At 32.8% G+C, this 25,711-nt stretch overlaps 1 protein-coding gene across 1 annotated transcript in view; it reads right to left on the bottom strand.

The window, feature by feature from the left end:
- The window catches only part of LOC140061996 (uncharacterized), a 76,186-nt gene that overhangs the window by 30,366 nt on the left and 20,109 nt on the right, over positions 1–25,711 (bottom strand). The window contains exons 7-9 of the mRNA XM_072108036.1: positions 25,497–25,604; positions 22,467–22,574; positions 20,805–20,912 (exon numbers count right to left, since the gene is read on the bottom strand). Of these exons, the coding sequence (XP_071964137.1) occupies positions 20,805–20,912; positions 22,467–22,574; positions 25,497–25,604 (324 nt within the window). The remainder of the gene's footprint in view (positions 1–20,804; positions 20,913–22,466; positions 22,575–25,496; positions 25,605–25,711) is intronic.

Genomic DNA, 25,711 nt, shown 5'->3' with positions numbered 1-25,711 from the left:
GCCATACGATGACGTCACAATGTCCGGTTAGCCATATTAATGCATGATCCGATATCTACAACTCATCAACTTCCAGAATATGTAATTAAAAAAAAGTTCTCCATGTAGTTTAGAATCTATGACTGTTTAAAAATAGGCATAATTTTGACGAATTTTTGAACTTTTTCACCAAATACGCGTGCAAATTATCTAATTCGACGTGCTCGTATGCCGTAATTTTAAGTCGAAATTGTTTAAAATTTGGTAACATTACTAGAAAAGGCTGAAAAAACATAAATCACGCGAAAAAAATATGTTTTTAACGCTACGTGTGCACCGCGTGCGTAAAAATGTTCGCGCGAGTGGGAATTTTTGACATGCTCAAAATGACATGAAACGCATAGAAAGTTGATTAGAAGTTTATATTTCGCACGTTAAAATTTTAAACGCGCGTGCGCGCGTAACTTTTTGTGAAACATGCTATTTTTAATCCATAGAAAGTTTGCGCTTGATATGACTTAAATTTTCACAAAGTTTCAAAACAAAATTATGTTTGGTTTTTAGTCTATGATCAATCATTGAAATTCATAAAATCGCACGTAAGTCACGTTGCGCAACTCTGACGTCATTCAAAAATAGGAGGTGCACAAGTTCACGTAAATGTCGATATGTTGACAAAGTTACGATATGTTCTGTCTACACGTTTTAGAGAAACGCGACGCACAAAAATGACAGAAAGAAAGAAGTATAATACAGAAAAAAAATTTGATGAAACAGGACGATTACAAGGAGTTATCCGCTACTAAGCGGATAACTAATAAATAAATAAATAAATAAATAAAGATTTTGACAGAATCAAGAGGTTATATGCATATCATGCATATAACCTAACTAGACATGAAACTCGTCACTTTGACGAGTTAGTTATCCGCACGACAGATGCCACGTGCACGTCATACGTTAAAAACTATAATAAGAGGTGGTCCTGTATTTTCGCCTTGTAGGCTATTATAATTATACAGTACACTGTGTATAAAAGGAGACATTAATTCTACATGATACAGAGGGCAGCAAACAACAATTTGCTCACATCAGTGACTATGCTGGTGTACATTGTACTACTGTATTATTATATGACATATTAACTGAATTATGGGACCTGCCTTTAATTCAAATATTTAACATGATGACGTCATAAAAAAAACAACACAACGATAGCAATTTCTGAAGAAAATTATCTTAGCAACAACATATTAACGTGTAGAAGAAATTTGAATACGTAAAATGTTGGTGCGCGCACATTTAAATGTGATGAACTATTACGCAAAATATGAAAATACGACTTTTTTTATTCAACTGGCAATGTGATGACGTCACAACATCCGATTGGCAAAATGTTTACATGAATTCGTATCTACAATCCTATAGCTTCCAGAAAACGTTTTAATCGTGATTATCACATTTTATTCTTACGAGCTATTACAGATTAAAATTGACTGTAAAGATGAAATTAATGACCCACGTAATTAAAATTTTTAGGCATGATGACGTTATAAAAATTAAAATATTTTTATCTCATGCTAAAGAAAGTTGATTGACCTAGACAATATATAAATATAGGAGAAAAAGGAATACAGATAAGCGTGATGCGCTCCATTGAATGTGATGAGCAATAACGAAACAGACAAAAATCCTATATTTTACATTCGTGTGGCCATACGATTACGTCACAATGTTTTTTTAGCCTTATCGATGCATGATCCGATATCTGCAACTCATCAACTTCTAGATTTTGTTATAAAAATAAACGGTTCACGGTTTACTTTAGAAACTATGACTGTTTAAAAAAAGACATTATTTTGATGATTTTTTAAGCTTTTTCATAAAAAACGCGCACAAATTGTCTAATTCAACGTGTTCGTATGGCGTTATTTAAACTGGAAAAGTTCTAAATTGTTTTCAAAATTACTAGGAAAGGCTTGAAAAATATAATTCAAGAGAAAAAAATATGTTTTTATCGCTACATGCGCACCGCGTGCGTAAAAAATTGCGCGCCCGTGGGAATTTTTGACATGCTCAAAATGACATGAAACGCGTAAAAAGTTGATTAGAAATTAATTTTGCGCATTTTGAAATTTTAAATGCGCGTGCGCGCGTAACTTCTTGTGAAACATGCCATTTTTAATCCGTAGAAAGTTTGCCCCTGATATGACTTAAATTTTGTCAAAGTGTCAATACTAAATGACTTTTGGTTTTTAATCTATGATCAATCATTGAAATTCATAAAATTGCGCGTAAGTCACGTTGCGCAACTATGACGTCATTCAAAAATAGGAGGTGCACAACTTCACGTAAATGCCCATATGTTGTCAAAGTTATGAAATGTTATGTTTACACATTTTAGAGAAACGCGACTCACAAAAAGGAAGGAAGGAAAGAAGAACTAGACATGAAACTCGTCACTTTGACGAGTTAGTTATCCGCTCGTCAAACGCCACGTGCACGTCATACGTTGGAATGTTGCACACAGAAAAAGATTATGGTATTATGACCTGAACTGAAGAATATGATATGTTGTTAGTGCTAAATGCTGTCTATTTTTTTGTCATATTGTATATACATTTTAAAGTACACAGTATAATCTGTATACACGTAATTTAAATTTTTAGGCATGATGATGTTATAAAAATTAAATATTTTTAACTCGTGCATAAGATAGTTGATTGACCTAGACACTATTAAAATCTCGGAGAAAAAGGAATACAGATAAGCGTGATGCGCTCCATTTAATGTGATGAGCAATAACGAAAGAGTAAAAAATCCGATATTTTACATTCGTGTGGCCATACGATGATGTCACAATGTCCGGTTAGCCATATTGATTAATGATCCGATATCTACAACTCATCACCTTCCAGAATATGTAAGTAAAAAAAAGTTTACCTCGTAGTTTAGAATCTATGATTGTTTAAAAAGTCATAATTTTGACGAATTTTTGAATTTTTTCATTAAAAACACGCACAAATTGTACAATTCGACGTGCTCGTATGACGTAATTTTAAGTCTAAATTGTTTTAAAATTTGGTAAAATTACTATAAAAGGCTGGAAAAACATAATTCACGCAAAAAAAGATGTTTTTAGCGCTACGTGCGGACCACGCGTGTAAAATTGTTCGCGCGCGTGGGAATTTTTGACATGCTCAAAATGTCATGATCAGCGTAGAAAGTTGATTAGAAATTAATTTTGCGCATTTTAAATTTTAAATGCGCGTGCGCGCGTAACTTCGTGTAAAACATGCCATTTTAGTGCACAAAAAGTTAGCGCAAGATATAAATTAAACTTTTGCTAAGTTTCAACATAAATTGTTATTTGGTTTTCAATCTATGTTAAATACGGGAAATTCATAAAATCACGCGTAAGTCACGTTACGCATTTCTGACGTCATTCACAATAGTAGGTGCACAACTTCACGTGAATGCCCATATGTTGACAAAGTTATAAAATGTTATGTTTACACATATTTTACATAAGCGAGACACAAAAATAAAGGAGAAATGCGCGTGCGCGCGTAACGTCTTGTAAAATATGGCATTTTTAATCCACAAAAAGTTTGCCCTTGATATGACTTAAATTTTCAGAAAGTGTCAAAACAAAATTATGCTTGGTTTTTAGCCTATGATCAATCATAAAAAATCATAAAATCGCACGTAAGTCACGTTGCGCAACTCTGACGTCGTTCAAAAATAGGAGGTGCACAACTTCACGTAAATGCCCATATGTTGACAAAGTTATGAAATGTTATGTTTACAAGTTTTTGAGATACGTGAGGCACAAAAATGAGGGAGAAAGAAATAAGAAAAAAAAAAAAAAAAAGTAACAGGACGATTACAAGGAGTTATCCGCTACTAAGCGGATAACTAATAATACAGAAAAACTAGATTTGAACTCGTCACTTTGACGAGTTCGGGTTATCCGCGCATACGCAACATGCACGTACTTTAAACTAATTATGAACCTCGACAATTATTATGCCATCCTTTGACATGAAATAAAAATGTTTACAGTGCTGAATTGTACCTATTATGTAGCATACACCATATTACAGTATTTTACAGAATAAACTGTATATATGTTATATACAGTGTAGCATAGACGGAATTACGAGACCCATCTTTAAAATCCAATTATTAACACGATGACATCATCAAATTGACATATAAAGATAACCACTTTAGAAGATAATTATCTAAATAATTACATTAAAACAAATTTGAAGAATTTTGGGAACGTAAAAGTGAGATGCGCTCTCGTTTAAACGCAATGAACTTTGACGCAAGAGATGAAAATATGACTTTTTTAATTCAACTGGCCATATGATGACGTCACAACATCTGATTGGCAAAATATTCACATCAATTCATATCTACAATCCAATAGCTTCCAGAAAACGTTTTAATCATGATTATTACTTTTTAATCTGACGAGCTATAACAGATTGATATTTACTGTAAAGATGAAAATAAGTGACCCAAGTTATTTACGTTTTTAGACATGATGATGTCATAAAAATTAAAATATTTTTAATTCATGCGAAAGATAGTTGATTGACGTAGACAATATTACAATTTCGGGGGAAATGGAATACGTATAAGCGAGATGCGGTTTGTTGAATGTGATGAGCAATAACGAAAGAGTAAAAAATCCTATATTTTACATTCGTGTGGCCATACGATGACGTCATAACATTCGAGTGGTAAAGGTTCGGCATGAATTCATATCTACAACATATCTGCTTACATATTAAATTAAAAAAATTGGGGGTCGTGGATGATCCTGAGGAGCTATAATAGATTAAAAATAGGCTTAATTTTGACAATATGTTGTCACTTTTGCAACTAAAACGCACGCAAATGGTGTAAATCAACGTGTTCGTATGACGTCATTTTAATTTGAAATGATGTCAATCTTTTTTAAAATAACTAGGAAAGACTGTAAAATTATAATTCAAGAGAAAAACACATGATTTTCATGCTCCGTGCGCACCTTACGCGTAATTTTTTTCGCGCGCGTGGGAATTTTTGACATGCTCAAAATGTCATGATCAGCGTAGAAAGTTGATTAGAAATTAATTTTGCGCATTTTAAATTTTTAAATGCGCGTGCGCGCGTAACTTCTTGTGAAACATGTCATTTTTAATCCATAGAAAGTTTGCCCTTAATTTAACTTAAATTTTCACCAAGTTTCAATATAAAATTACTTTTGGTTTATAATCTATGACCAATCATTGAAATTCATAAAATCGCGCGTAACTCACGCTGCGCGACTCTAAAGTCATATAACGAAGTTTCTTGCACATCTACAGCTACAGGTCAATCTTTTGACAAAGTTATACAATCTTATGTTGACAAGGATGAGAGATATGCGACGCACAAAAATCCGGGAAAGAAAGAAGAACTAGACATGAAACTCGTCACTTTGACGAGTTAGTTATCCGCACCACGACAAACGCCACGTGCACGTCATACGTTGGAATATTGCACACAGATAAAGATTATGGCATTATGACAAGAACTGAAGAATATGATATGCTGTTAGTGCTGAATTCTGTCAATTTTGTGTCATATAGTATATACATGCAAACACTACAGTATAATCTGTATACATATTACATACAGTGTAGAATAGGTGAAATTACGGGACCCGCCATTTATTCAAATTTTTAACATGGCGACGGTATCAAAATGAAACACTTAGATAGCAATTTCGGAAGGAAATTATCTCAGGAACAACATATTCAAGTGTAGAAGAAATTTGAATACGTAAAATATAGATGCGCGCCCTTTTAAATGTGATGAACTATTACGTAAAATATGAAAATACGACTTTTTTTATTCAACTGGCCATATGATGACGTCAGAACATCCGATTGGCAAAATGTTTACATGAATTCGTATCTACAATCCAATAGCTTCCAGAAAACGTTGTAATCATGATTATCACTTTTTATTCTGACGAGCTATAACAGATTGAAATTTAATGTAAAGATGAAAATATGTGACCCACGTTATTTACATTTTTAGACATGATGACGTTAGAAAAATTAAAATATATTTAACTCATGCGAAAGATAGTTGATAGACGGAGACAATATTAAAATCTCGGGGGAAATGGAATACGTATAAGCGAGATGCGCTCTGTTGAATGTGATGAGCAATAACGAAAGAGACAAAAATCCTATATTTTACATTCGTGTGGCCATACGATGACATCACAATGTCCGGTTAGCCATATTGATTCATGATCCGATATCTACAACTCATCAACTTCCAGAATATGTAATTAAAAAAAGGTTTACCTCGTAGTTTAGAATCTATGACTGTTTAAAAAAAGGCATAATTTTGACAAATTGTTGAACTTTTTCATTAAAAAGGCGTGCAAATTGAACAATTCGACGTGCTCGTATGACGTAATTTTAAGTAGAAATTGTATAAAAATTGGTCAAATTACTATAAAAGGCTTATAAAACATAATTCACGCAAAAAAAGGATGTTTTAGCGCTACGTTCGCCACCGCGCGCGTAAAAATTTGCGCGCCCGTGGGAATTTTTTACATGCGCAAAATGTCATGAATCGCGTAAAAAGTTGATTAGAAATTAATTTTGCGCAATTTGAAATTTTAAATACGCGTGCGCGCGTAACTTCTTGTAAAACGTGCCATTTTTAATCCACAAAAAGTTTGCCCCTGATATGACTTAAATTTTCACAAAGTGTCAAAACAAAATTATGCTTGGTTTTTAGTCTATGATCAATCATAAAAAATCATAAAATCGCGCGTAAGTCATGTTGCGCAACTCTGACGTCATTCCAAAATAGGAGGTGCACAACTTCACGTAAATGCCCATATGTTGATAAAGTTATGAAATGTTATGTTTACAAGTTTTTGAGATACGTTCTGCACAAAAATGGGGGAGAAAGAAAGAAGCAGAAAAAGATCCAGGACGATTACAAGGAGTTATCCGCTCAATGCGGATAACTAATAAAGATGAAGAAAAAAGATATTTACAATAACAAGGGTTATCCGCAACTTACTAGTTGCGGATAACCAAAAATGTTGATCTCATACAATAACAAGGAGTTATCCGCTTGGTATACCAAGCGGATAACTAATAACACAAAAACATCGAAGAACAGACAAACTGAAGTCAAGTCAGGGAACGAAGCGACTGTGCAGGGATATATATGTATGCTTACCACTTGTGAAAGAGACCAAAGTTTACAATAAAATTTTTTGATCGTTCCGTTTTTATTTTTGGAATGCAAAATTCTTTAACTTGTCTTAAATTGTATCTAGATTTAGGCGCTTTTGGCAGAAGGTGATGTAGTCTATGGGAAGGGTTTTTAAGTTTCTGATAGTAATCCTTGCACAGTCTAGTTCGACGTTCACATAGCACAGGCACATTACATTGAGCCATTGCTTTGTTGTAACTGAGCTCTGGGAACGTGATTCTAAGCGCCCTTCGTTGGATACTTTCCAGTTGGTCAGACTGCAATTTAGTTAAGCACGTTCCCCAAACGGGGACGGCGTATTCTAGTACAGGTCTGATAACACAACAATAGAAATAGCATAAGGCTTGGGCGTCTAGACCGGACCGGCGCAATTGAAATATAAAAATAATGAAATATAAATATAACCGTGAGTTTGATTTAGCTATCAAAGAATCAATATGGGGTTGCCATGATAAATTGTCACATATAATAATCCCAAGGAGCTTAGTACGGCAAACCTGGTTAACACTATACATTTATTAATAATTAGAGGATTAAATATCAACTTGTTTTTCTTACAACTCACAATTAATTCACATGTTTTTTTAGCATTGAGGGTCATATGGTTAAGCCGAGTCCATGCAAGGGCCGAGTTAGCTATATTTTGCAAGTTAATTACTATTGGACAGTTTAGACACCCTTTCGAATACAGTAGTATCATCCATAAATTTAACACATGGTTTACCATTTAAAAGGTCATTGATAAAAATAATAAACATAATAGGGCCAATCCACGACCCCTGGGGTATGCCTCCGTTTGGCGATAGCCATTCAGAAAGACTATCACCAATTTTAACACGTTGTTGTCGGTTATACAGGAAGGCATTAACCCATCGGATCAGGTGACTATCAACCCCCAGCGCAATGAGTTTGTTTAATAGAATTTTGTGGTCGATCAAATCGTAGGCCTTTTTAAAATCCAATAATAAAACTCTAACCTCTTCGCCCGCATCAGTGGCAAGGAAACAAACATTAAAGAATTCAATTAAGGCGTCAACCGTAGAAACACCTTTACAACAACCAAATTAGTTTAGGTTTATCTTATCCTTAACTTGGTGCCAGATCATTTCGCCCACTAGGCTCTCAATTACCTTTGCCATTATAGGAGTTAAAGCTATTGGGCGGAGATCACTTTCGACCAACTTTGGGGGAAACACTTTTGGGATTGGGACAATATTGGCTTGTTTCCATTCTTGGGGAACCCATCCGTTTCTAACACTTGAGTTAGCAATAGCACATAAAGGACCAAGAATCTCAGCACCCTCTTTAAACACCCAGGGGGGAAGGTCATCTGGACCAGGGGCTTTATTACATTTAATTTGATTAAGTTTAATCCTGACAGTTTCCAGCTCTATGATAAGGTGACTAGGGATTTCATCAATATCTAATAGTGGATCTAGGGGAGGGAGGGGGTTAAATTCCGTGGTCAATGAGGCAAAAAATTGATTAATTTTATTTGAAAGCAAGGTATTATTGCCGTTACACAGCAAATTTGACATTCCTACAAGTGCATGATTTTCTTTGCATCCTAGATTGAGAAACCTTTTGGTGTGCTTCCACCAGGATCGGGAATCCAAATTCAAGAGCTTAGCTACATTTTTTTTGTAAAAAGATTTACGTAGGGATTTTGACATCCGGTTAACTTTGTTTCTCAGTGAGCGGAACTCAATAAGAATTCCTTCCTTAAAAGCAATTTGACGTTTACGAATAAGATTCTTATATTTGGAAGTAACCCAGGGTTTATCCATCACATAGGCTACTGTGTTAAGGGAACAAGGGGAAAATGATGGTTATATAAAGATTGTAACTTATCATTAAAAAACTTAAATTGACTATAACAATCATTTAACTTATACATATCATGCCATCTAATACTACAAATGTCCTCAAAAAACAAAAGTTTATTGTTCTGTGTTAACAACCTCTTAAGGCTCTTGTTAGTGTAGTAGTGATCAAGTTTCACATTTGCGACCGGCTTGCAGATAACTACCCTATGGTCCGAAAGGCCAAGAGGAGGCTCGGTGATAGGGGCCAAATAAAACTCTCCCAATGACGTATAAAACAAATCGAGAATCGCTTCCTTTCTTGTGGGTATTTTAACTAGTTGCTTTAGCGGGAACTTTACCAATTTATAGTCCTTCATGCGGTTAAAATCACCAGTAATCACGATGCCGGTTTCCGGGTGCTTTGAGCACACATAATCAAGACTGTGAATAATATGGTTGCACATTTCTAAATCATTTGAATTTGGAGGGTGGTAGATCAATCCTATGGTTATATTCGCGATTTTGCGTGGCAAGCGTTTGGGACGAATGGTTATCCATATACTCTCGAATGCTTCATCCTTAATTTCTGACCAAACTTTATAAGGAATTGAGTCTTTCACATATACGACTACTCCTCCGCCTCTTCTATCGCATGGTCTATCTGATCTAATAAGAAAGTAGCCTTCAATTTCCACAATCGTATTTAAAATAAATGGTTTGAGGTGAGTTTCCGTAATTGTAATGATGTCGTAGGCAGATTGTTTAACTCTATGGACAAGTTCGTCCATTTTGTTTGGTAGCGATAGAGCATTAGTACTAAAAAACGAAGGAAAATTCCACCCAGTATATTGTTGAGCGAGATGAACAAGGTTGTTAGGGGGGTTACATCCACTGGAACCTTTTCCACACTGCCTATGGTTATGTCTTGAGGATATCCTAACTGGTATTACTCTCTGTATGAATCTACCTCCACGACAACCGCGATGGTGGGTGGCTAGAATTCCCAGCTCTTTAAGAGAAACGAATACATCCTTGCTTAGTTTAGCGTCGGAATACTTATAGCCAGCGATACGCTCTCTACTGAAACACATTGTTATGCAAATGAGGATCACTGGAATGTTCCGTCAGGACAAGCCTCTCCACCACTGCAACGTTTCCGGCGAATCCGAGATGTTATATGTACCAACAATGGACCTAGCTTTAGTACAGTTCCAACTTGACAATTTATAGACAGCACAAACAAAGTTTCACCAAACAAATCACATCACCACAAACAGACAGTTAAATGCAAACAGAATATCCACACCAAACATCAAATAAGAAAACAAAGAAGCATGAAAATAAGTATTTTCTTGCTTGACTTGCCTCGCATGCCTTCCCTGCCTCGCGTGCCTCGCTGCCTCGCACTTTGTTACTACCCTATTTTTTTAATGTGATTTAGATTTTGAATAAACTGTTCTGAATACAGAACAAAGGTGTTGATTGTACACTGCGTGTATGTAAACTTGATTTATTGTCTTATTTCTTATTATTAAACATTACAATTGATTCATTTAATTAAACAATATAATAAATGGATGAGATGTGCTGCTGTTGATCCACTTCAGACTGGGATGATTTGTCATTGAGCTATGTGGATCCAGGATTTTGAAATAGGGGAGGACCTAAAATTACGAAATGAAGTGCTGAACTGTGATGTCTTTTTCAATATTAAATTGATAAAGTTGATTTTTATTATTACTGTTAACAAAACAAAATAAAGTCCAAAGAAAAAAAAAATTACATTGAACACCAATGCATTTAAAAAAATAAAACTTTATCACTATTAGAGTATTATGGGGTATTTTTTATTTTTGTAAAAGAACGTGTGGGTTGGGTGATTTATTTTACAAATTAAATTATTTGTTGCTGAATAAATTTCACATTTCATTATTAGTGGACAATAAAAAATGGACTAGGCCTAGGCTAGTAGTACTAGTAGGCCTATAGAGGTAGCCTAACTAACAGGACTAGCCTAGGCTAGAGAGACTTCAATAATTATACTAATTAGGCCTCCTAGTCTGAACAGAAAGCAAATTAGTATGGCGCTAGTTCCGTTTCGCACCTGTTTTTATTTCGACTTCCTTTTGACTCCAAATTGTTAAGCAACTTATTGTGAATACCACACCTTAAAATTGGGCCTCACAAGTACTTTTATGAAGAAGAATCACATAAAAAGTAACAAATAAATCCTTAAATTGATGATTTTACAGACATGTTTCTCGCATACCGTTCGCCGCGAATTTAACATACTCGAAGTTCAATATTTTCGTTTCTATGGAGCGCCAAAAGAGCAACAACAATAGATGGTTAAAACCTCAGTGGAATGCGTCTTCTTTTATTTTAATGCATTTATTATTGAAATACACGTTTAATTTTAATATATTTTGTCAATAAAAATGCTGTAACATTTTACTGCTAATAATTTGCTGTTTTCAAATAGCAACCAACCCTAGGCCTAAGAGTAAGACTAAGAGGCATATTATTTAGATTAAGGTATACCCCTACACTACAGTACATGTCTGTAATATGATGATGAATTTGTCGATTTTCATTCATTCAAAAGCTCCTGCAAAAACCATGTACAGTATCAACAGTAATATTTTTGTTGCATTGACATTGACAAAATATGATAAAATTGAACGTAATTTTCACCAATAAATGCATTAAATACACGAAATTTACTGAGTTTTTAGCCCTCTATTATGATTGCTCTTTTGGCGCTCCATAGAAACAACAACATTGAACATGGAGTATGCGAAATTCACGAACCGATGTGCGAGAAACACGTCTGTAAATTCATCAATTTAAAGGATTTATTTTTTACTTTTTGTGTGATCTCCTTCGTAAAAGTATTTTTGAGGCCTAATTCTAAGGTGTGGTACTCACAATAAAGTTACTTAACCAATTTTGAGTCGAAATAAACGACAGGTGCGAAACGGAACTAGCGCCATTAGGATTACTTCTACTCGCGAAATAAACTACGTACGCACGATCGAGAACGCCAAAAAAAATCACCTATTATGGACAACACAATGGATGGCGAACTACTGCAATAAACTCCCCTTGTGGACAGCCAATTATGAATGTCACCTATTATGGACAAACAACAGCGCCCTCTAGTCCCTATTATGGACAGAAAGTGTTAAAAAATATATATATATTTGTGTGTGTGTGCTGTTTGTGATTTAGGCTAATTTCATTACAAGCATGTGTATGCGAGTTTGGTGCAATGGTTATGTAACAAGCCTTTCAATTAACAATAGCTTCAGTTGACTAACAATAGAACAGCAACGCGAAAATCAAACGAGTGAATTTGAAAAGAAATAGGTTTTTTAAACTACTCGCATCAAAAAACGTGCCCATTAAATCAAATTATGTTTTAAAATTACAAATCACAAATTATAACTCTTGCCTCTTGTTCAAAAATGAAGTTTTTTTGACAAGTAGTTCTCGAGTAAATGCAATTTCAGTTTACTTGTTACTTTAAGACTGCTCGCCGGCTTTTGAAAAATTCTGTCCTATCTTTTAACACTAGCAGGTCTGAAAAAGTATACTAAAAAGTGGTCCAGAATTGGAACTGTGGTCCCAAATGGTCCCAAAATTTAATGGAATGGTCCTTGACCACATATCTATCTGTAAATTCATTTTGGTAAAGATCTTGTAATTACTTTTTGAGTAATCCTGCTAACAAACATATGAAAGCACTCAGAAACTGAGTGAAGTACTTGGCAAAATATATCCACTGACTGGGAGCATGTTGAAAGATACAATTTTTGCTTTAGGTATTATCTTTACATGGTTAAAATACTGATAAGGTTAATAATTTGTTTAAATAATTTTTAATGCAAACAATTCCGGCATTGCAACAATGACCTTTCTAAAATCAAGTTTGACCAGAATAATGGTCGATGAGTGTCTTGAAGCTGTACCGATTTGCGGCGCCTCTGCCTTAACCCATGTAGTAATATATCAATTTACCTGAAAATCAATAGGCATGTTCTGTAAGTATACCTGATGAAATAAGGAAGGACACACGCTGGTGCTAACAAAACTACTTATCAACTTACAATAGTTTAATTTGAATAACAATAGAACAGCAACGCCAAAACCAAACGGGTGAATTTGAAAAGAAATAGGTTTTTTTTAAAACTACTCGTATAAAAAAGCTGGTACACTGAATCAACTTTTGTTTTAAAATTAAAAATCACAATTTATAACTCTTGCCTCTTGTACAAAAATGATGTTTTTTGGACAAGTAGTTCTCGAGAAAATGCAATTTCAGTACACTTGTTACTTTAAGACTGCTCGCCGGCTTTTGAAAATTGTCTCCTATCTTTTAACACTAGCCGGTCTGAAAATAATATCATTTTTGTTATTTGTGAAGTTATTAATAAACCAATTTTGTTGATTTTCAATAGGCATGGTCTGACAATATATACCTATCAACACCCAAAAATTCAGAACGATAACTTGAAAACTGTAGGCGCTATCGTGCTAACAAACAAACTAGCCTTCGCGCATAGCGCGATACTTGGCCAAATCAAAATTGGCTTCCTGACATTGACCCAATTTTCACCAAAAGTGTGTGTCTTATGCTGTGTAATTTAGGCTAATTTCACTAGAATCATGTGTATACGAGTTTGGTGTACAGGTTATGTAACCAGCTTTTCAACGAACAATACTGTAGCTTCAGTCGGCTAACAATAGAACAGCAACGCGAAAGACACACGGGTGAATTTGAAAAGAAATAGGTTTTTGTAAACTACTCGCATCAAAAAACCTCTATATTAAATCTAATTAAGTTTCAAAATTACAAATCACAAATTATAACTCTTGCCTCTTGTACAAAAATGAAGTTTTTTGGACAAGTAGTTCCCGAGAAAATGCAATTTAAGTTTACTTGTTAATTTAAGACTACACCGGATTTTGATAATTCTGTCCTACCTTTTAACACTAGCAGGTGAACATAATTTTTAAAAGTGGTCCAGAATTGGGACCGTGGTCCGGATTTTAACCAAAATTGGGCGGTGTCATCCTTGCACAAAGTGACATGTATGGTAGTAATTTGGAGTCATCGAATCAAAACTGTGAGCGCTAGAGTGATGACAAACAAACAAACACACACACAAACCAAACAGATCACTTGGCCAATTTTCAATTTGGCCAAGTAACAAACAAACTAGCCTTCGCGCATAGCGCGATACTTGGCCAAATCAAAATTGGCCTCCTAAACAAACTTGACCTTGACCGATTTTAACCCGATCAAAGTTCAGTATATGTCATAAACCTCCCATGTAACATGAAAATAGAGACATAATTTCTCTAGATTTAATTATAAATCAGCCGTATAATTTATATACTAAGAAATATACTTGAACAAACAATAAAAAAAAATCTGATTTCGTTTCATTTCCCAAGGTGAGACTCGATCTCGGTAACTTAAATGCTGTAGACACCAGCACAGACCACCGAGCCATACACAACTGACTAACATTTGAAGAAAGATTCCTATGTGTATTTACCATTGTGAGCGATAGAGCGATGACAAACACACACACAAACCGAACAATAGAACAGCACGCGGAAAAAACACACTGGTGAATTTGAAAATAAATAACTTTGAAATAGGTTTTGTAAACTACTCGCATCAAAAAAACTCTATATTAAATCTAATTCAGTTTTAAAATTACAAATCACAAATTATAACTCTTGCCTCTTGTACAAAAATGAAGTTTTTTGGACAAGTAGTTCCCGAGAAAATGCAATTTAAGTTTACTTGTTAATTTAAGACTACTCACCGGCTTTTGATAATTCTGTCCTATCTTTTAACACTAGCAGGTCTGAAAATAATTTTTAAAAGTGGTCCAGAATTGAGACCGTGGTCCGGATTTTAACCAAAATTGGGCAGTGTCGTCCTTGCACCAGGTGACATGTATGGTAGTAATTTGGAGTCATTCGAATCAAAATTGTGAGCGCTAGAGTGATGACAAACAAACAAACACACACACACACACAAACCGCACCAATCAACATACTTGGCCAATTTTCAATTTGGCCAAGTAACTAGCCTTCGCGCTTAGCGCGATACTTGGCCAAATCAAAATTGGCCTCCTGACATTGACCAAATTTTCACCAAAAGTGTGTGTCTTATGCTGTGTGATTTAGGCTAATTTCACTACAATCATGTGTATACGAGTTTGGTGTACAGGTTATGTAACCAGCCTTTCAACGAACAATAGCTTCAGTCGGCTAACAATAGAACAGCAACGCGAAAAACACACGGGTGAATTTGAAAAGAAATAGGTTTTGTAAACTACTCGCATCAAAAAACCTCTATATTAAATCTAATTCAGTTTTAAAATTACAAATCACAAATTATAACTCTTGCCTCTTGTACAAAAATGAAGTTTTTTGGACAAGTAGTTCCCGAGAAAATGCAATTTAAGTTTACTTGTTAATTTAAGACTGCTCACCGGCTTTTGATAATTCTGTCCTATCTTTTAACACTAGCAGGTCTGAAAATAATTTTTAAAAGTGGTCCAGAATTGGGACTGTGGTCCGGATTTTAACCAAAATTGGGCAGTGTTGTCCTTTGGAGTCATTCGAATCAAAATTGTGAGCGCTAGAGTGATGACAAACAAACAAACACACACACACACAAACCGCACCAATCAACATACTTGGCTTATCAGACGAGCAAGTCAAATGGGAGTGGCTAAAATTTAAATGTAGGGAAAAAACGATTAATTATTCCAAAAAACAATGTAAAAAAAATAAAAATAAAATAGAAGAACTGAATTTGAAAATGATCCAACTGGACATTAAAGTCGCAGAAGATCCAAGTGAAATAAATTTATTAGAATTAGAGAGAGTTAAACTGGAGCTAGAGGAGCTGGATGCACAGCTGATCAATGGCCTTATTGTAAGATCGAGGATTAAATGGGCAGAAGAAGGAGAAAAAAGCAATAAATATTTCCTAGGTTTAGAAAAAAGGAATAATAGAAAAAAACAATGTAAAAAAATAATAACAGATGCAGAGATAGAAATAACTAATCCACAAGATATATTAAATTTACAAAAAGATTATTACGAAAAAATATACAAATCGAATACTCAAATAAATGAAAGTCTTACAGATAACAGTTTTTTCAATAGCGAAAGTATCCCAACTTTAACTGAAGAAAGTAATATAATCTGTGAAGGAGACCTGACAATTCGAGAATGTTACAATGCCCTAAAAAGCATGCCACAAAATAAAAGCCCTGGTAATGACGGTTTATCAAACGAATGGTATTTAAAATTCTGGGATATTATAGGTCCAATAATGGTAAAAACACTTAATATAGGTTTAAATAGCGGAAAAATGAGTACCTCACAGAGACAGGCGGTAATAACTCTTATTGAAAAAGAAGGCAAAGACCGATGCAAATTAAAGAATTGGAGACCCATATCATTACTAAATGTGGACTACAAAATAGCATCGAAAGCACTATCCACTAGATTGAGCCAGTTTATTCCTTCCCTTATCCACATTGATCAAACCGGTTTTGTAAAGGGCCGATACATTGGCGAGTCAGTACGAACAATTGAAGATATTATGGAGTTTACCAAAATAAAAAATATTCCAGGAATTATGCTTTTTTTGGACTATGAAAAAGCATTCGATTCGCTTGAATGGGGTTTTTTGTTTCAGGTTTTAAAAAAAGTAAACCTCGGAGAAAAATTTATTCAATTCATAAAAGCATTATATACTGATATAAGTAGTTGCGTGATAAATAATGGGCAGTCATCAAGTTATTTTCCAGTTGGAAGGGGTGTACGACAGGGTGACCCCCTCAGCCCTTACTTATTTATCCTATCAATAGAATTACTAGCATGTGCCATACGAGACGATAAAACTATTAAGGGGATTGCAGTAAATAATAGAGAAATTAAAATAACTCAATATGCAGACAACTCCACATGCTTTTTGAAAGATGAAGTGTCAGCAAAAAATATAATTAACTTAATAGAGAAATTTTCAAAAATATCGGGCTTGAAATTAAATATAAGCAAATCGCAGGCTATATGGCTTGGTTCAAATAGGCGATGTAAAAACAAACCAATACATATGCAATGGCCACAACAACCAGTAAAAGCATTAGGAGTTTACTTTTCTTATAATGAAAGACAACGGGAAAAATGTAATTTCGAAACGAAAATTAAACAACTAAAAACAATATTAAACATATGGAGAACCAGACAACTAACCTTAGCAGGAAAAATAATTTTAATTAAAACATTCGCAATATCCCAATTTATATATTTAGCATCTGTCATACATATACCGCCCCAATGTAGTTAAATCAATTGAAACAATTCTATTTAATTTCTTATGGAACGGTGGTAAAGGTATGATAAAAAGAACAACATTAATTGGGAATATTGAAGAAGGCGGCTTAAAAATGGTAGATATCAAAAGTATGTTTAAGGCATTAAAGATAAAATGGATACAACGATATAACATAAATGTCAATGCAGCATGGAGATCTCTACTACATAGGTTCCTAAATAAGCAAGGAGGCGACACTATTTTTTATTGTAATGTAAGCGCGGACTGTGTCCGTAGTTGGAAAAATATTCCATTGTTTTATAAGGATATGTTAAACGCTTATTTCGAATTAATACATCCTGATACAGTAAACGAAGGGTCCCAATATATATGGTTTAATAGGCACATGCATATACATGGCAAGCCATTTTATTACAAGAGCCTCAGAGATGTTGGGATATGTTTAGTAAGCGACCTTTTTTATGAAAACGGTAATATCATTCCCTTTAATACGTGGATAAAGAGAGGCTTATCGACAAGTAATTTCATGCACTGGAGAATGACGATATCTGCAATACCCCCACAGTGGAAAGCAAACATGAAGCTAGGGTTTTTACGAACAAATTATAAAAAGAGAGGGTTTATAGTGGAAGTAAAGAATGAAGAGAAAGAATTAGAAAGTATGAGTACAAAAAATATATACAGAGCCTTAATTAAAAAAATCTTTAAAATACCAACATCTCAAAGTAAATTGCAGGATGAATTAGGTGTAGATAGCGATAAATGGGAAAATATATATGTATTACCATTTAAATGTTCTCAGGAGGTAAGAACCAGAATATTTCAGTATAAAATTAATGTGAATTGCTTGTCAACTAATAGTAGACTACATAAAATGAATATTGTGGCGAGTAATATGTGTTCCTATTGTGAATCAAATAGTGAAACTATGACCCATCTTTTGGTTGAATGTAACATTGCAACCAAACTATGGGAGGAATTCACAACTTGGTGGGAAAACATTTCAAAAACAAAGATTTACCTTGATAAAACCTCCATATTATTTGGTTACAATACAGAAAATCCTGATATGTTATTAAATCTATGTATTTTGTTGATTAAGAAAATTATATTTAGTTACAAATTAACTCACAAAAAGCCAGTCTTCCAGGTTTTCTTTAATCGGTTAAAATTTAATTATAACGTAGAGAAAAACATTGCTTCTAAAAGAAGTACATTGTATAATTTCAGACAAAAGTGGAGATTAATAGAAGATTATATTTGATAACTTAACGATACTGTTTCTCGAGGAAATGACTTACTTTTGTGTATTATTATTATTATTACGCTTGCTCTTTATTATTGTATTAAATTAAAATGTAAACCAGAAATTATTATTTGCACTTGTTAGATATATTCAAGTATTTATTATAGGCATACTATTAGTTCCTTGGTTACAATACAGATAATTAAAAAATTAAAAATATGTATTTTATTAATATATATGTATTATTTTAAAGAAACAAAAATGGTTATGTTGTTAAATGTATGTATCTGATTTTAATTAACACAATTATATTATAGTTCCTTGGTAATAGTACAGATTAAGATATATTTGTGTGTATGTATGTGTATGTATAAATATGAGTATTATTTATTATTGCTATGTAAAGACAAAAAAAAAAATTAATATGTTAGTAAATGTATATCTCTGGCTAATTTGATTAATACAATTATATTTAGTTAGATTAGTTACATAATTGTGGAAAACACAGCATTTACCAAATTAATTAATTATTTACTTTAAAAAAAAAATGGAATTAATAATTTATAGTTTTTAATATTGTTTGATCACTGTAAGTTACTTTATTTAAACGTTCATATCTTTTTGATACCTATTACTTTATATTTAAGTGATTTGTGTTATGGTTGTATTTTTTGAAATGAATAAAAAAAAAATGAAAAAAAAAAAAAAAAAAACATACTTGGCCAATTTTCAATTTGGCCAAGTAACAAACATACAAACATACAAACATACATACAAATAAAGTGAATACTATACTTGGCAAAATTCTTTTTTGCCAAGTAACAAACAGACAGATTACATATACCTCCTTGGCGGAGGTAAATCATGTGTATAATCTATACACTAAGAAATAAATTTGAACAAACAATACGGATAATAAAAAAAATCTTATTTCGTTTCCCAAGATGAGACTCGATCTCGGTACCTTGAATGCCATAGACACGAGCTCAGACCATCGAGCCATACACAACTGACTAAAAGTTATGGAAAAATTCCTCAGTGTATTTACTATGCAGTAACCACTTTGGTGCAGATAGATTATTACATACCGCAATGAATTATAATGTTTTACTATGATGACATCTTTAAAAATTTTTTTAAATGATGCACTGTCAAACTATATACTTTTAACTTTAATATATGAACTTCTTAAGGAAGAAAGTTAATGTTAAGTTTGTTATTTCGGCCTAAGAAAATGTTATAAATTGTTTGATTGTCAAAATAATTTTTTTTAAATTTAATATGCCATTAATGATGACTTAATCAACTTTTTTTCTCTTAATTTCATAATAAATCATACATATGATACATACACTTCAAGAAAATGAAATAAAAAAATGGTGTTCCCGAGCATTCTAACGATATATATTAATTTTAAAATTTAGCATATTTTTACCATTTTGTTAACTTACCTCGTTAACTTGCTCGTATAACGCTGTTTCGCGTTGAAAAGTGAATAAAATATGATGATATTATTAAAGAAAGGTTATACAACAGTAATCGGACAAAAAAAGTGCGTATTAACGTTTGACGCGCAAAAATCTGCACTCATGGTAGTTTTTTAAACGCTTAAAATTGCCTGAAACGTAGTCTAATTTCATCAAAAATAAATTCTGACAATTTTGAACATTTTAAGCGCGCGTACGCATGCGTTATATGCGCTACACACGTAATCGTATTGCCATATGATGAAATATGACCTGAAATTTATGAGTACCAAATTTTGTTTAAAAATGATTCATGCTTGTGAAGATATGATTACAAACGTGATTTCATTAAATCGCGCGTAGACCGCGTAATGTTTGATTGCGCACCGTGAAAACATAACCACATCGATTCCTGGCCATAAGGAATATACTCTGAAAAATTGACTTAGCTAGATGAAACTGATATCAAGATAATTCACGGACAAAATAGTGCTAAGGAAAGAATAAATAAACAAAGATTTTGACAGAATCAAGAGGTTATATGCATGATAATGCATATAACCTAATAAAGCGTTAAGAATAACAATACAGACAAGAGAGAAATATATATACGTATGGTAAAACCAGGAAGTTGTTCATTAACTTACGTTTGAGTCGATATAAATTTTTCGTACGCATGGTGTAGTTGGATTCCGTCAGTTACATCAACATCACATCCATCGGTGGCTTCATTATCTGCTTCTTGTTGACAATTTCTAACAATAAAACCATTATAAAAAGAGAACTAGATTTAATTCGTCACTATATGACGAATTATAGGTTATTTGCATTGATTTAAATAAAGATAATTGATTTTTAAAAGATATATTGATTGATTGATTTTCTCAGAATCTGTAATTATTTATAATATATGATAGGACCTTGCTAACGCGAACACCTTAGCCGGTATCACAATCCGGTCAAAGATCCATATGCGTATAATGTCATAAACCACATTTGTTGTTACATAATAATAAAGACATAAGTTACTTTTTATCTAGATTTCATTATAAATCATGTGTATAATCTATACACTAAGAAATAAATTTGAACAAACAATACGGATAATAAAAAAAAAAAATCTTATTTCGTTTCCCAAGGTGAGACCCGATCTCGGTACCTTGAATGCCATAGACACGAGCACAGACCATCGAGCCATACACAACTGACTAAAAGTTGTAGAAAAATTCCTCTGTGTATTTACTATGCAGTAACCACTTTGGTGCAAATAGATTATTACATACCGCAATGAATTATAATTTTTTTACTATGATAACATCTTTAAAAATGTAAAAAAATGATGCACTGTCAAACTATATACTTTTAACTTTAATATATGAACTTCTTAAGAAAGAAAGTTAATGTTAAGTTTGTTATTTCGGCCTAAGAAAATGTCATAATTTGTTTGATTGTCGAAATAATTTTTTTTAAATTTAATATGCAATTAATGAAGATTTAATAAACTTTTGTTCTCTTAATTTGATAATAAATCAAACATATGATACATACACTTCAAGAAAATGAAATAAAAAATTGGTGTTCCCCAGCATTCTGACGATATATATTAATTTTAAAATTTAGCATATTTTTACCATTTTGTTAACTTACCTTGTTAACTTGCTCGTATAACGCTGTTTCGCGTTGAAAAGTGAATAAAATATGATGATATTATTAAAGAAAGGTTATACAACAGTAATCGGACAAAAAAAGTGCGTATTAACGTTTGACGCGCAAAAATCTGCACTCATGGTAGTTTTTTAAACGCTTAAAATTGCCTGAAACGTAGTCTAATTTCATCAAAAATAAATTCTGACAATTTGGAACATTTTAAGCGCGCGTACGAATGCGTTATATGCGCTACACACGTAATCGTATTGCCATATGATGAAATATGACCTGACATTTATGAGTACCAAATTTTGTTTAAAAATGATTCATGCTTGTGAAGATATGATTACAAACGTGATTTCATTAAATCGCGCGTAGACCGCGTAATGTTTGATTGCGCACCGTGAAAACATAACCACATCGATTCCTGGCCATAAGGAATATACTCTGAAAAATTGACTTAGCTAGATGAAACTGATATCAAGATAATTCACGGACAAAATAGTGCTAAGGAAAGAATAAATAAACAAAGATTTTGACAGAATCAAGAGGTTATATGCATGATAATGCATATAACCTAATAAAGCGTTAAGAATAACAATACAGACAAGAGAGAAATATATATACGTATGGTAAAACCAGGAAGTTGTTCAATAACTTACGTTTGAGTCGATATAAATTTTTCGTACGCATGGTGTAGTTGGATTCCGTCAGTTACATCAACATCACATCTATCGGTGGCTTCATTATCTGCTTCTTGTTGACAATTTCTAACAATAAAACCATTATAAAAAGAGAACTAGATTTAATTCGTCACTATATGACGAATTATAGGTTATATGCATTGATTTAAATAAAGATAATTGATTTTTAAAAGATATATTGATTGATTGATTTTCTCAGAATCTGTAATTATTTATAATATATGATAGGACCTTGCTAACGCGAACACCTTAGCCGGTATCACAATCCGGTCAAAGATCCATATGCGTATAATGTCATAAACCACATTTGTTGTTACATAATAATAAAGACATAAGTTACTTTTTATCTAGATTTCATTATAAATCATGTGTATAATCTATACACTAAGAAATAAATTTGAACAAACAATACGGATAATAAAAAAAAAAATCTTATTTCGTTTCCCAAGGTGAGACTCGATCTCGGTACCTTGAATGCCATAGACACGAGCACAGACCATCGAGCCATACACAACTGACTAAAAGTTGTAGAAAAATTCCTCTGTCTATTTACTATGCAGTAACCACTTTGGTGCAAATAGATTATTACATACCGCAATGAATTATAATTTTTTACTATGATGACATCTTTAAAAATGTAAAAAAATGATGCACTGTCAAACTATATACTTTTAACTTTAATATATGAACTTTTTAAGAAAGAAAGTTAATGTTAAGTTTGTTATTTCGGCCTAAGAAAATGTCATAATTTGTTTGATTGTCGAAATAATTTTTTTTAAATTTAATATGCAATTAATGAAGACTTAATAAACTTTTGTTCTCTTAATTTGATAATAAATCAAACATATGATACATACACTTCAAGAAAATGAAACAAAAAATAGGTGTTCCCCAGCATTCTGACGATATATATTAATTTTAAAATTTAGCATATTTTCACCATTTTGTTAACTTATACGTGCGTAGCCTGTCACTTTTGACGTGCTCGTATAACGCAATTTCGAGTTGAAAAGTGGATCAAATATGATGATATTATTAAAGAAAGACTGTAAAACAGAAATCGGGCAAAAATCTGCGCACTCATGGCAATTTTTTAAACGCCTAAAATTGCCTGAAACGTACTCTAATTTCATCGAAAATAAATTTTGACAATTTTGAACATTTTAAGCGCGCGTACGCAAGCGTTATATGCGCTACGCACGTAATTGTATTGCCATATGATGAAATATGACCTGACATTTATGAGTACCAAATTTTGTTTAATTGTGATTCATGCTTGTGAAGATATGATTACAAACGTGATTTCGTTAAATCGCGCGTAGACCGCATAATGATTGATTGCGCACCGTGAAAACATAACCACATCGATTCCTGGCCATAAGGAATATACTCTGAAAAATTGACTTAGATAGATGAAACTGATATCAAGATAATTCACGGACAAAATAGTGCTAAGGAAAGAATAAATAAACTAGATTTAATTCGTCACTATGACGAATTATAGGTTATATGCATTGATTTAAATAAAGATAATTGATTTTTAAAAGATATATTGATTGATTGGTTTTCTCAGAATCTTTATTTATTTATAATATATGATAGGACCTTGCTAACGCGAACACCATAGCTGGTATCACAATCCGATCAAAGATCCATATGCGTATAATGTCATAAACCACATTTGTTGTTACATAATAATAAAGACATAAGTTACTTTTTATCTAGATTTCATTATAAATCATGTGTATAATCTATACACTAAGAAATAAATTTGAACAAACAATACGGATAATAAAAAAAAATATTATTTCGTTTCCCAAGGTGAGACTCGATCTCGGTACCTTGAATGCCATAGACACGAGCACAGACCATCGAGCCATACACAACTGACTAAAAGTTGTAGAAAAATTCCTCCGTGTATTTACTATGCAGTAACCAGTTTGGTGCAAATAGATTATTACATACCGCAATGAATTATAATTTTTTACTATGATGACATCTTTAAAATGTAAACAAATGATGCACTGTCAAACTATATACTTTTAACTTTAATATATGAACTTCTTAAGGAAGAAAGTTAATGTTAAGTTTGTTATTTCGGCCTAAGAAAATGTTATAATTTGTTTGATTGTCAAAATAATTTTTTTTAAATTTAATATGCCATTAATGATGACTTAATCAACTTTTTTTCTCTTAATTTCATAATAAATCATACATATGATACATACACTTCAAGAAAATGAATTAAAAAATTGGTGTTCCCGAGCATTCTAACGATATATATTAATTTTAAAATTTAGCATATTTTTACCATTTTGTTAACTTACCTCGTTAACTTGCTCGTATAACGCTGTTTCGCGTTGAAAAGTGAATAAAATATGATGATATTATTAAAGAAAGGTTATACAACAGTAATCGGACAAAAAAAGTGCGTATTAACGTTTGACACGCAAAAATCTGCACTCATGGTAGTTTTTTAAACGCTTAAAATTGCCTGAAACGTAGTCTAATTTCATCAAAAATAAATTCTGACAATTTTGAACATTTCAGCGCGCGTACGCATGCGTTATATGCGCTACACACGTAATCGTATTGCCATATGATGAAATATCACCTGACATTTATGAGTACCAAATTTTGTTTAAAAATGATTCATGCTTGTGAAGATATGATTACAAACGTGATTTCATTAAATCGCGCGTAGACCGCGTAATGTTTGATTGCGCACCGTGAAAACATAACCACATCGATTCCTGGCCATAAGGAATATACTCTGAAAAATTGACTTAGCTAGATGAAACTGATATCAAGATAATTCACGGACAAAATAGTGCTAAGGAAAGAATAAATAAACAAAGATTTTGACAGAATCAAGAGGTTATATGCATGATAATGCATATAACCTAATAAAGCGTTAAGAATAACAATACAGACAAGAGAGAAATATATATACGTATGGTAAAACCAGGAAGTTGTTCATTAACTTACGTTTGAGTCGATATAAATTTTTCGTACGCATGGTGTAGTTGGATTCCGTCAGTTACATCAACATCACATCCATCGATGGCTTCATTATCTGCTTCTTGTTGACAATTTCTAACAATAAAACCATTATAAAAAGAGAACTAGATTTAATTCGTCACTATATGACGAATTATAGGTTATATGCATTGATTTAAATAAAGATAATTGATTTTTAAAAG

The sequence above is a fragment of the Antedon mediterranea genome, chromosome 11 (assembly GCF_964355755.1).
Source record: "Antedon mediterranea chromosome 11, ecAntMedi1.1, whole genome shotgun sequence".
NCBI lineage: Eukaryota > Metazoa > Echinodermata > Crinoidea > Comatulida > Antedonidae > Antedon > Antedon mediterranea.
Note: the sequence above shows the minus strand (reverse complement) of the source record. Positions and strands in the feature narration are given on the sequence as shown.